The sequence below is a fragment of the Gekko japonicus genome, unplaced genomic scaffold, assembly GCF_001447785.1.
Source record: "Gekko japonicus isolate JY-2015 unplaced genomic scaffold, Gekko_japonicus_V1.1 scaffold862, whole genome shotgun sequence".
NCBI lineage: Eukaryota > Metazoa > Chordata > Lepidosauria > Squamata > Gekkonidae > Gekko > Gekko japonicus.
In genome coordinates this window covers 455,936-468,816 of record NW_015173699.1, presented here as the reverse complement: position 1 = coordinate 468,816, position 12,881 = coordinate 455,936, and the positions used below count along the sequence as shown (strand labels likewise).

Sequence of the window (12,881 nt, the reverse complement as noted above, 5' to 3'; positions counted from 1 at the left end):
CATGGGCCCACTTGCTCTATTGCTCTTCCTTCTCCCACTTGGTCAGTTTCAAGCTGAGGGCCTGCCTTATTACTGCCAAGGAATTTTCATCTCCTCTCCCCTTATCTCTGATGACGAGGCTTGTATGTTTCTGGTTTCCCCCCCTGCAGGCAGGTAGCGTTTCAGGGAAAGGCTTTGATTGTTTTTCTGATGCATTTTTCCTCTCTAAAAATCTTCGTCTTACTTTGCAAATTGCTTGACATTATTTCTTTTCTGTTAATTAAATAAAACCTGTTTCATTTAAGAAAGCTTATTTCCCCTCGGGTTTTTTTTTGAGTACAGTATGGTGGGTTTTAACTGTGCTGAATTCCAAGCCACCTTGAACGGTCAGGAAAGGCAAGGTAGAAAAATTTAAAACAAATAGATTGTGAAGAACAACTGAAACCCGAGAGCTGTGGCTGTACAAGTCAAACATTTTGAACTGTTTGTTCAGCTCAAGCCTTACAGCCAGCATGCAACTCATTCTTTCGAGCGCTGATTCATCTTTTCAGGATTAAGATCAATGTCTCATCCAGCTGAAAGGGCTGGATGCTTCAAGCTCTCTATGGCTAGCAAGCCTAAGTTTTGTATAACAAAACTGCCACTTGGGAGTTTCAAAAGCCTATCATATATGTACACACACACACACACAACACCTGCTGTTAAGTAAATGGTGAGAGGGGACAGAAGGGAAAGAAGTTTTCTTGTATGTATGGAAGCATGTCTATGTATCTTCAGGATCTCTAGACTGTGGCATAGAACCTTTTAATGAATTAGTCCAACAATGAGAAATTGGCTTCACACAATATCTTGTTTATTCGGCTTTACTAGTTCCTCATTACTTTGCATTTATAGCCTGCTCTTTCCCCAAAGGGTTTCTTCCTCCACAGAACGGAAAGTGGTTTACTTCTATGCAGTTATCCTCTTTCTCACCCCACAACAACCATGTGAGGTAGCTTCAGTTCAGAAAGAAAGTGAGAGATAGCACATGTGCCTGACTAATCACGGCCCAAGCAGGGATTCAAGCTGTTATCTCCAATCCACCGTTCTAACCCAACATTCGAACCCATACACTGTGCTGCCTCCGTGTTTTAGATGTCCTTGTACAAGGATTACATGTAACGGTATTTTTGTGAGATGACCTGTAGCACTGAATGCTTAGTTACACACCTCACTATTTTATAGACAGAACCCTGTCTGTCTTTGTGTATTGCAGCCTTCCTTTCGAAGTAGAAAACAGTTGTACCTCCTTGTTTTATAATGTTAAATATTTATTTCAAGCATTCATGTTACACCTATATCAAGGCTTAGTATGCATTAATTTCAGGCACAGAAGTGCAAATTCTGATGATGGAGCCGAAGTCTTAACGGAGCTCTGAAACTAATTAGATCTTGCTAATTTGTAGTTTCTGTTTTCAGCTCATCACTTAGGTAATTTTGGTATTCACAAAAAACAATCCCAGTTTCTTAAAATGCACTGCTTAAAATTGCCACTATGACGATGAAATCCATCTCGTAAGGGATTAATACTGTAAAAAAATATTTTGGCAAGTAAAAAAACCTATAATTCCTGTTCACCAATCATGTCCTCAAGAAGACAGCTCAAAATAACTCCAGATTCACATTCTGCTCCTGAAAACAGTAAGATATGAAATTCATGCAGTGTGCAATGATTATTTTTATACCCGAAACTTTTGAATTGCTGTCATTTAGAACATTCTAGCAAGTGGCACCAATTTTTTTTTGCTAAAATTTTACTATACACGTTCCCCCATCACAAAACAGAAAATGTACTTCTATCCCAATTCAGGCAGTTCCCACATGATGGCTGATGTCACATCCCCTTTAAATAGGACCTTCCTCATGTATAATTTTCTTCTTCCATTTATAGTGGCTCTGTAGATGCTGCCACATCTGTGTTTCAAATGACGTTTTCTGCTTTTATCAATTCTTTGATGATGTTCAAAATCTTATCATCTGAAAGAGAACACGACAACAGTGTCATAGAAGCGCACCCTCCAAGTATATCTCAAAGCAGTGACTTCTAGAGTCTCCCCCCAAATTCTAATACATTGCATCACATTGTCATACTCGCCCTGGTCTGCTAAAAGCAGCAAATATAATTGTGAAACTAGAAACCAATAGAAAGTTAACTTCAACTTCTCTAAGGTTAGGAAAGGTAAGCAATGTTCAGTGCATTTTTATTGACATTTCTCCAGTTAAAATTTGGAAACACAGCTGAAGATGTGAGCCAGTGTTGATGAGACTACTCCAGATGTTACGGTAAGATGAGATGAGTGTCACTGTCAGTCACTCTTACGCCTGATACAACAAGTAAAATATGCCACTGAGAATACTTGAGCTGCGTTCGCTAAAGATGAGTTCATGCATCTTCAGCTCAGCATTAATTGCTCAGGAGTGTCTCTAAATCCCACCAAACACTTGCACAGCTCTTGCTTCACACGTTGAAATACTTGCTCAAACCTGTATGAAAAATGATCTACAGTAGATGATGCTAAGTTTCAGATCATCTGGTTTTAGCTATGGTTATTTAAGTGCTTAGAAAGAAGTCTGATTTCCCTTTCAGCCCTTGGCCTAAAAGGAAATGGGTAAGTTTTAGAAAACATGCCAAAGAATTTGCATTCATTACCATGTTGAATACAAATAGCGAAGAACTGAAAAGAGCTCTTGTTTTCTAAAGCTACTACAATGCTGGTCAATGCATTGTGTGTCTGAAACTTTAAAAAGCTGCCACTAGGCTGGTATCTGTACCAGCACAAACATATTTATAAACTAATCTTTCTCATTTGCTTAATGAAGAATTGTGCATGCTGTGAAAGCTTGCATATTTTTACAGCAAGAAAGGTCACATCACCAACGTGTGATTTATTTGGGTAGCTGAGCTATGGAGGAATAATCTATCCATGTGGAAAATACATGGATGTCCCAATCAAGACGTCTGTTTGCTCATATGTCCATACAGACTCTTGGACATGTCACCTTCAAAAGATGGGTCCAAGTTACACACATATTCCTTTGAATGTGCAGATCAGCTCCCTTTATTGAAATAAACTAAGAGAACTCTATGCACACATTGGAGCTCTTAATAGATGGGGGCAACTATATATAATGAACTAGACTCCACTAAGAATGCATGTGACAGTATAAGCTTGGCTTTTACAGATACCAACCTAAGCAGCTAAACCGGAGTTAGTGTTAAATGAGCATTTCCTACAGGCTACGTAATTTCCAAGTGCTTATTACAGTTTATTCATGGAAAAGCAATTAACTTTTGTGTTTGTCAGGACAACAGTATCATCTGCATTCTGCATGTAGATAAGGATGCAAGTGTTTTGTTACTCCAAAAACTGTACGTAACACCATTCTATACAACATTGTGATGGTGAAGCTAACAAAAACATTACCTTCAAGTGACATTTTAGGGTTTTCAAGCTTCTGCTTCAAAACTGACTCGATGAGCGCTCTCAGTTGCTTGAAAATGACTGCAATTTTTACAGGGGCCTGTAAAAGTAAATATATTAAACCTTACAAAAATATAAAACCTTTATTCTCCACCTCCCCCCACCAAGCAGGTTTGCTACTGAGGTACTACTAATTAAATACTACATTCCACAAAAAGAAAAGAAAAAGACCTTCAATTCTGTAAAACATTATGTATAATTCTTTGCGTTTTAGCATTTGGAACAGAAATGTTTATTTAATTATTTATTTGATTTATATACCACCCTCCCCATAAACGGGCTCAGGGCAGTTTACATCAATTAGTATCATACAGTTAGAACGATGTTAAAACGACAGTTTAAACAGGATAAAATAATAAAATCATAAAATACCGTGTAAAAACAAATACATTAAGAGGGGCAGCATAATGAAGTAAAGGCACTTTTCATATCCCTCCCCATCTTCTTACAAGTGTCCTGTACTGCTGCTCAGGCACTTAGACAATGAACGAAAAAAACACTGGGACAGGACTACACTTCCCATGGTATGTGAGAACATAGCCCATGAAAAGCCACCACAGCCTAGATATACCTGAAAATGGATCCAGCCATCAACAGACAAAAGGCGTTCACGATGCAAAACTTCTATGTCACCCCCAAAAAGTAAAATTGGAAAGGGGGAAATTAAAGTAGACTCCTTCAAGTACACCTTGGCATACCTAACCTGCATGCAAAGCACAAAGACAAATTCACTCAATTACATTACCAAACTGCTAATTTTTATGGAACAGTATGCTATTTTTCTATCCCCATCCTCCCAGAGCCCTTGTTACATACTCTTCTTGGTAAATACAGTGAGCAGCTCCATACCTGGTGCCGTAATACACGCCCCCTTCAGCCATGTCGATACATTCTGGCCTTAAACAAGGTTTTCATAAGGCTATGTCCAGCTTTGTAGATTACAAGCTCTTACCTTTTCTTGATATAGCAGCCACCCATAAGTCTGCAGGTCCCTGTTCACAGAAGAAGGGTGCACTTGGGCTTTACCCTGAGCAGTCTCCACCATGCAAGCCAATTTCTCCGTAATATCTACAGACTTGGTGTACATTATCTTCCCCACATTGTCATACAGCCCTGCAGTCAGCACAGCTTTAAGAAGGGCTGATTCTTGAACTGAAAGGGAGTGTGCATCTCCATGGTAGCCGGAGGGTGCTGCAAATCCTGCAGCCCGCACTACTTTGATTAGCTCTTGTTTCACATCCTGGAATAGATGAAAGTGGTTTGTATTTTAATTATCCATTCAAGTCAAGGTTTTAACAAAGGAAAAGAAATTCCACTAGTCCTGGTTAGACTTGAGAAACATGGTAAGACAACTCTTTATTCCCCTACTTTCTGAATCACGCTTGCTAAAATTCTGAGCCGATTTACTAAAAGATGCAAAATCAGTTACCTCGTATTTTAAGTCAGTTTCCAAGTAACAGCTCTTACAACTAAGGCTTCACGGAGAAAACCCCCCAAAACCTAAACACTTCTAGGGTTCAACTTCATGATACAAATGTCCATGTTTTCCATTCCTCTTGTCATGAATATGGCCAGGAATATAGGGGAACAGTTGCTGGAGTTGACAAAAAAATCATGCATGCTTTTACACACAAGAAACAGAGATGACCTAGCCTCTCAGCTAAATATGCCAAAAGAGAATTTTGAGACCCAGAATAGAAATGCCTTGGAGAGGGGCAAGAAACTAAAGTAACACAATAATATGGCCTTTTCTAGATTAGAAACGATCTAACCCATGTGTTGAGGCCCAGGTACAGAAGCATCTGAAAATGTCCAACTTCACACAGGTTAAGACACTGTTGAGATATACCTCTTCCCAGGCATTAAATGATCTGATATAAGAAAGCTAACTAGATGCCTAGGGCTCCTTAAATGCATGCCAATATCTGAAACAGGTCTGGTTTTCAACCTCTAGGTGGGGCCTGGAGATCTCCCGGATTTAGACAACAGAAATCCCGTCATCCTGGAGAACAGGGAAGCTTTGGAGGATGAACTCCGTGACATTATACCCTGCTGAGGTCCTTCCAAACCCTTCCCTCCCCAGACTACACCCTCAAATCTCCAGGAATTTCCCAACAAGGAGCCGACAACCCTAGATCTGACCAGAGTTATCCCAGAACACTCTGTATCATGACAATGAAATACAACTACAGACAATAAAGATGTACAGATGATAAAGATGTATAATCTCTATGATGTCCTTGCTCCTGGGCAAAAATTGCCATCTTTGTATCACACAGGCAGCAATCTGCAACCCTACATATGCATGGAGCTTAGAACCCCACAAGCACAACAAGCGAAGAAAAAGAAGAGGAGGAGGAGGAGGAGGAGATTGGATTTATAACCCCGCCCTTCACTACCCAAAGGAGTCTCAGAATGGCTTAAAAACTCCTTTCCCTTCCCCTCCCCACAACAGACACCCTGTGAGGTGGGTGGGGCTGAGAGAGCTCTGGCAGAAATTGTTCTTTTTCAAGAACAGCTCTTATCAGAACTACGGCTTGCCCAAGGTCACCCAGCAGGTGCAAGTGGAGGAGTGGGGAATCAAACCCGGTTCTCCCAGATTAGAGTCCGAGCATTTAACGACACCAAACTGGCTTTACAATTTCTTCACAGGACTTTGCTCCTCTAGAAACAGTCTCATGAAACAACTTCAACCGTTCAACTGCATTTGATTTCAAATTTGAAGCATGAAACCAAGTAACGGTTCATGCATACTGAAAACTAAGCCATAAAATGTTTCCCTGCACCAAAAAAAGAATGTAAATTGTTGCTGGCACCTCCAGAGTTAGTAGTGATGTCCTGTTGAGAAAATTTCTCCTGCAGTAAGCCATTTCACTGCGGTACCCTCCTTCCTGACGGGCTTTCTTCCACCTAGGAAAAATAATAATTTGTTATAGCAAGAACTTACAAGGATAACTATTGCGAGACACAAGGGGGAAAGTATGAAAAGATCCTCCAGGGGCCAACTGATAAACACAATCAGAACAGGAATGTCCGTATTAATCCACAGTTTCGACAACCTATAAAATATAAATGACTGTGTACTTTTATAAAGTTGGTTTCAGAGGGTAGCAGTGTTGGCCTGCAGTAGAACGACTAGATTTGAGTCCAGAAGCACCTTAGAGACCCAACAAGGTTTTCAGGGCATGAGCTTCTGAGAGTCAGAGCTCCCTTCAAAGGCAGCTTTGGCTCTCGAAAGAAGAAGAAGAAGAAGAGGAGATTGGATTTATACCCTGCCCTTCACTACCCAAAGGTGTCTCAGAGCGGCTTACAAACTCCTTTCCCTTCCCCTCCCCACAACAGACACCCTGTGAGGTGGGTGGGGCTGAGAGAACTCTGACACAAACTGCTCTTTTTTCAAGGACAGCTGTGCCAGAGCTTCTGACTGACCCAAGGTCACATCAGCAGGTGCAAGTGGAGGAGTGGGGAGTCAAACCCGGTTCTCCCAGATTAGAGTCTGCACACTTAAACACTACACCAAACTGGCTCTCGAAAGCTCATTCCCCGAAAGTCTTGTTGGCCCTTAAGGTGCTACTGGACTCAGATCTAGCTATTTTACAAAGTTGATCTAAAGCCCCAATTATGAAGCACGTGTGAATTATGAACTAAGTCCACTGAAATAACTTGGACTTGCTTCTAAACAAATGGTTTGGATCTGGGTGTTCAAAATAAACACATCTGCTTGCAGAAACCTACCAAAATGCCCATCATGATGGGCAACATTAAGGCCCAAGGATCCACACCGTCTCAGTGATTTCAGAGCGGATGAGCCTGAACTCCAGACAATAAAGTAAGGGTACACAGCTTCACAAGGCTGGACCCCTCTTCATGGGAAATGCAATACTCTGCTACGGCCACTATCCTGGTGGCAGCAGAAATCTACTAAGTTCATGTACACAGAGTGCGTTTTAAAGGAGAAACAGTCTCCCCAATAAGCAGGACCTTACATATATACACCAGTATTACAACACTGCTGTATTTTCCTGGCTGGAGAGGAGAAGAAACCATAACGCAGCACTATGGAAGCTACAGCAGCAATAAAAGATTAAAGGCCAGACGACAGAGAGCACCAAAAAGGCAGAGCCACTGAAGCATTGCCCTTCACCAGACCAAGGAGACCACAGCACAAAGGACAGCAAAGGGAGGGACAGCTACTGAAGTTCATCATAAACAAGTGACAAACTGCATGGGCCCAGAAATAAAGAAATAAAAAGTGTAATTAAAAGTCTCATTCGATTAAATTGTTTTATATTTATTTGTCCGCACTGTTTTCTAATTTTGTAATTCCAGCCTGATAACGTTGCTTTTTTGTAAATATGTAATCCACGTTAATTCTTGCCAAGAAAGGAAGGCCTTAAATGAAAATAAATATTCCCATTACCCTAGATATGCCTTGTAGATTGTCAAGTGGTCAGAGTTGGCCAGCGCCAGGGAGGATTTGGCAAGGTCTGCTTCATCTTTTCTTCCAATGGGTGTAGTGAATGGAGATTTTTCTGCCATCACAGCAGCAAGAGTGGCCTATGATAGATTAAGGGACATATAATACATTAAGTCTGAACAGCAATTATATATTTTTTAGGTCAACGAAGTCTAAGGTAAAGGTTCCCTTCCTCGAAAGCCAGTCGAGTCCGACTCTAGGGTTGCGGTGCTCATCTCCGTTTCAAAGCCGAAGAGCCAGCGCTGTCCGAAGACATTTCCGTGGTCATGTGGCTGGCATGACTAAACACCAAGGTGCACGGGACGCTGCTACAACAAAGTCTACTTTACAATAAACTGATGGACAAAACATTTACAGTTATAAGGCACACATAAGCTTATGGGTGTTTTCAGATTTTAATTTTAAACCAGCAACTGATTATTTTAATAATTGTGTTAGCAGGTTCTCTGAATTCCCACCTTTCATTTTTTTAAAAAAGGTAACTGCTTAGCCCTTTTTGTTGCAGAGGTATGCTTTTCCCCTTATATCTCCATAATAAAAGGGGCTAGAAACTTACTTCTTAAATGAAGGCTGGGGATTCAGAGAACCTGATAAAACAGATAATAATGTTAGAAGATGATTTGCTGATTGAAAAAAAACCCCTAGAACAGCTCCTCAGTGGTAGACAAGGAAGTGTGGCCACAGGAGCAGGGGAAATGAAGAAGAGACTGGATTTATACCCCACCCTTCACTACCCGAAGGAGTCTCAGAGCAGCTTACAATCTCCTTTCCCTTCCCCTCCCCACAACAGATACCTGGTGAGGTAGGTGGGGCTGAGAGAGCTCTTTCAAGAACTGCTTGAGAGAACAGCTCTGAGAGAACTTGTGACTGACCCAAGGCCACACCAGCAGCTACATGGTGAGGAGTGGGGAATCTAACCCAGTTCTCCCAGATTAGAGTTCACACTCCTAACCACTACATCAAACTGGATGCTATGTGGGTCGGACCAGAAAAATCTGAATTTTCCCAGCCACACGGCAGCCATCCAGAGCTTGAGGAGATCCTTCCCAAAACTTTGCAGCAAAGAAAAGCCCGGGAAGATCTGGGAGGTGCACAAATGCACTGCGATGCTTTAAGGAAGCAAGGAAAAAAGCCAGGGCAAATAAACTGTGGAAAACATCTAAGCCTCAGACGAGTCTCTGCTCCTATAGTGCAAATCAATTTGCACTGCATTCTTACCCACCCATTACCCTACTACTGGCCTTTAATTAATTTTTCAAAAATCACTTCATAAATATCAGCACTGCCCAGGAACTCTCAGTGGTCCAGAGCAGCTTCTGAGGCTCCTAGCCATAAATAAAAAATTAAAAATCCTGACACATGAGAACAGAAGAAGGCAAACCCCCCCCCCCCCAAAAAGGGATGAGGCATAATTTGAATAGTTTTTAGGGCCCCGTTGAACTTGAGAGCCAGGCCCAATGTTCCTTCTGGTCCCCCCCACTTTTGGCCCTGACACCGCCTTAAGACAAGACGGCTTAGATAGACTACGTGACAGTTGTTAACTTACCACTGGATCCAAGCAGCCAAAAATAGCACCAAATATAAGCATTTTCCCAATCTTCACATTGACTGGCAACGCTGCGAGGTGCTGGCCCAGAGGAGTCAGCTTGGGCTCGCTGAGCTCACATGCCCCGATCTTCCGCAGAAGGTTCATGGCATTGCCAACTACTTGGGGCTGCGGCGGGTCCAGGGCTTTGGAGAGGAAATCCTCAGGGGAGCCAAGATTACATTTCTGCACATGAACCAAGACAGGAAACAGATAAATCAAGATGGGTAGCCGTGTCACTCTGTCTGCAGCAGTAGAAAAGAACAAGAGTCCAGCAGCACCTTAAAGGCTAACAAAATAGGTGGCAGGGTATGAGTTTCCATGAGTCACTGCTCACTTCTTCAGACACCTTCTTCTTCAGATCTGAAGAAGTGAGCAGTGACTCATGAAAGCTCATACCCAGCCACATATTTTGTTAGCCTTTAAGGTGCTAAGAAGCAGATATATGCATTTAACAAACATTGCCTAGGAATGCAAGCAATGAATGCAGTGGAAGATACGTTTCTTCACCAGGACCGTCTCTCCTCCTTTACCTAAATAGCATTCTAGCAGGTGATCTGATGCTTCTAAATTAGACCCGGTTTTCCAAGGTTCTAACTAAAGGGTCACTTTTTTCTGCTCATTTCTCTAAAACCCAAGCTCAGGTACTGATCATGTCACCGCAGCTATAAGAACCCGTTTCTCTTGGAGTTCCAACTGTTCCACCTTGGTCTCCCTGCATTTGAGAAGAGCTCAGCTGTTAGAACAGTTTTTCTTTATATACCTTGCTTCCAGAATCAGGAACAAATGCCCCACTTTTTAAAAAAATACGAAGAACTTTTTCTTTGCAACTCCTGCTAAGAGACTAGACATTTTTGCAAGCCCCCAGAAATCCAGAGACCATATACTAAACCAGCTACTAATTTCTCTCTGGCAAGCCAAAAGTCTGAGTAATGAAAGCAGAATGATCTTACCATTATGTGAAGGCACAGTTCTTCCAAGGGCACCCGTAGTATTTCTGGAACCGAGTAGTCTAAGAAACTTTCAAATCTGCAAAGACCACAATAAAGTCAGACTAAAGCCTAGTTCATGCTTCTAAAATGCCTCAAGCAGATCTTGAGAGGGAGGCCAGGAAGGGTTGCAGCAGTGTTTAGTTCTTGTGGCCCTTTCTTACACGCCCAGGGAAATGCTGATTGCCACTTTGGGGTCATGTAAAGGCTTTCCCCACCTTCCTTATGGTTTCCCAAAAACAAAATTCAAAAGTGAGAGGGAAATGGTCCTCTCTGTTACACTCAATAAGGAGGTAACCAGAACACAAAATCAAAAACAACACACCCTCAAGGGTAGTCTGCCACCAGGTCCCCTTCAGGCAGTTCCCAACAGCCAGGAGACCAAGGGACCTAAGTCTCCCGCCCAGGTGTACTAGAACTTCCCCAAAACAAAACAGTACTGCAGGGCAGAGGGCTGCAAATCAAAAAATCAAAACAAAACAAGAGTTTGCTTAATAGTAGCTAGACGAGGGCTAGGCAACAAGATTTAGCCTTTGAGACCTGTTAACACAAGAGACTTGGACGAAAAGTTCAAATAAAAGATACTTTAGTTTATTGGGTGCACATAACACATAAGAAGAACATAAGGCTAGTGAAGGATTACAAAATAAAAATGCTAAGCTTATCCAGCCTGACTGAACTCTGAAGCAAGCATATTACCTTCCCATAGGTAGACTTGGAGTAGAGGTCAGAGGCAGGACCAACATAGTCCATCAGGTACCAAGAGTCAGGAGCATGATTGCTGGTTCGGATAACTGGACCAGAGATAGGCTCAGTCATATAGACCAGCTAGCCATTATTGAAAAACAGCTGTTCTTATAGGAAACTGACCCCTCCTTGGGGTTAAGACAATATCCAATCATAGTTCAGAACAGTGATGTCAACATAAGGGGTTGCCATGCCAATTACATCCCATCATATACAATCTATCCCAGCAGCCGTTAGGCCTCTATCCCAGAATGCATAGGGCATGGAAACTATTCGGCTCACACCTCCCACAGCCAGGTGGTATGAGTTAATTGGCTGGAATGCTTTAATGGTCAATACCAGAACACGCTTATCGCTTCCAGCTGAAAACAATTCGGCAAGGTCACTAAGGGCTGGCAGAGTTATCTCTGTATCCGAGCAGAAGAGTTACTCGTATGTCAAAGAGGGCATTTTTATTACAGGCCCTAAATCCAGACCGAACTCCTAGGTCTTGAAAACACTTACACTTAGACAAACATGACCTGAGAGGTTAAAGCAATATGCACAATTTATAAGAGCCTAAACTATGGATTAAACAAACCAGCAATAAGTAAGTAAGAAACATTTTCTTTACAGGTCAGGAAGCCATTTTTCTCAAGGCCAGTTTGGCCTGGGATCCTGGATGTTTTTTGTCATCTTTTGGGCATGGAACATGGGTCACTGGGGGTGTGGGGGGAGGTATGTGTGAATTTCCTGCATTGTGCAAGAGACTGGATAGACTAGATGACCCTGGAGGTCCCTCCCAACTCTTATGATTCTAAACAACCATGTGGGGAACCGAGCTGTAAGTGGAATGAACTGGCAGTGGTTTTTCTGATTGTTCCTACTGAAGAAGGCCATGCAAGCTAAGAACCACATAATTATGATTCAGGAAACTAGTTCTGTTAATTCTCCATGAAGCCTTATGCTCTGCACTTGTACTATGAAAGGACATATTCTTGTAGAAGAATACACCCATGTCATTTAACAGCTAAGAGAACTACCAGAATAGATGCTTGCAAGTACCATATTGCACTTCAGGGGATGGCTCTCCGTAAAAGAGACACAGACAACAGCGTCTGCTTATCCTCCAAGATCCTGATGATTCATGCTGTCTCACCTGTCTCTGGTGTACATTCGAAAGCAGAATCCGTCTCTGACACGCCCGGCTCTCCCTTGACGTTGTAAAGCGCTCGCTTTGCTCACAAAGGTCTCCTCCAATGAGCTCATCTGACTGCTTTCATGGTACCTGGAAAAAAGGCATTTAAACAGAGTTTGGAAAATAAACCACACACCCCATATATGCTTAATTTAAAAAAAACACGAAGAACTGGATTGGCCATCAAAAAGCGGCTTCTTTCTCAGATCTGAACAGCTACCAAAGCTGCATTCTGGATTGGACACCCCAATGTTTCTGGTGTGGTTATCTCTCCAGTCTAAGTAACATAACAACGGGCTCATACCAAACCTGCCATTTTAGTTAGGGCCTTACCAGTTTACTCTGACTGGATCTATTTCGATATTATCCCCCCTTACCATATGGGTATAGAGCAGGTGGGGGGAAA

General features: G+C 42.1%; 1 protein-coding gene across 2 annotated transcripts in view; it reads right to left on the bottom strand.

Moving 5' to 3' along the window:
- Window positions 1–818: 818 nt before the first annotated feature.
- Window positions 819–12,881, bottom strand: part of DHX29 (DEAH-box helicase 29) — a 40,023-nt gene continuing 27,960 nt past the window's right edge. For both annotated transcript variants that reach the window (XM_015423226.1, XM_015423227.1), the window contains exons 19-27: window positions 12,437–12,565; window positions 10,516–10,591; window positions 9,524–9,748; window positions 7,921–8,057; window positions 6,317–6,410; window positions 4,453–4,740; window positions 4,072–4,203; window positions 3,444–3,540; window positions 819–1,995 (exon numbers count right to left, since the gene is read on the bottom strand). In XM_015423226.1, the coding sequence (XP_015278712.1) occupies window positions 1,940–1,995; window positions 3,444–3,540; window positions 4,072–4,203; window positions 4,453–4,740; window positions 6,317–6,410; window positions 7,921–8,057; window positions 9,524–9,748; window positions 10,516–10,591; window positions 12,437–12,565 (1,234 nt within the window). In that variant the 3' untranslated portion in view covers window positions 819–1,939. The remainder of the gene's footprint in view (window positions 1,996–3,443; window positions 3,541–4,071; window positions 4,204–4,452; window positions 4,741–6,316; window positions 6,411–7,920; window positions 8,058–9,523; window positions 9,749–10,515; window positions 10,592–12,436; window positions 12,566–12,881) is intronic.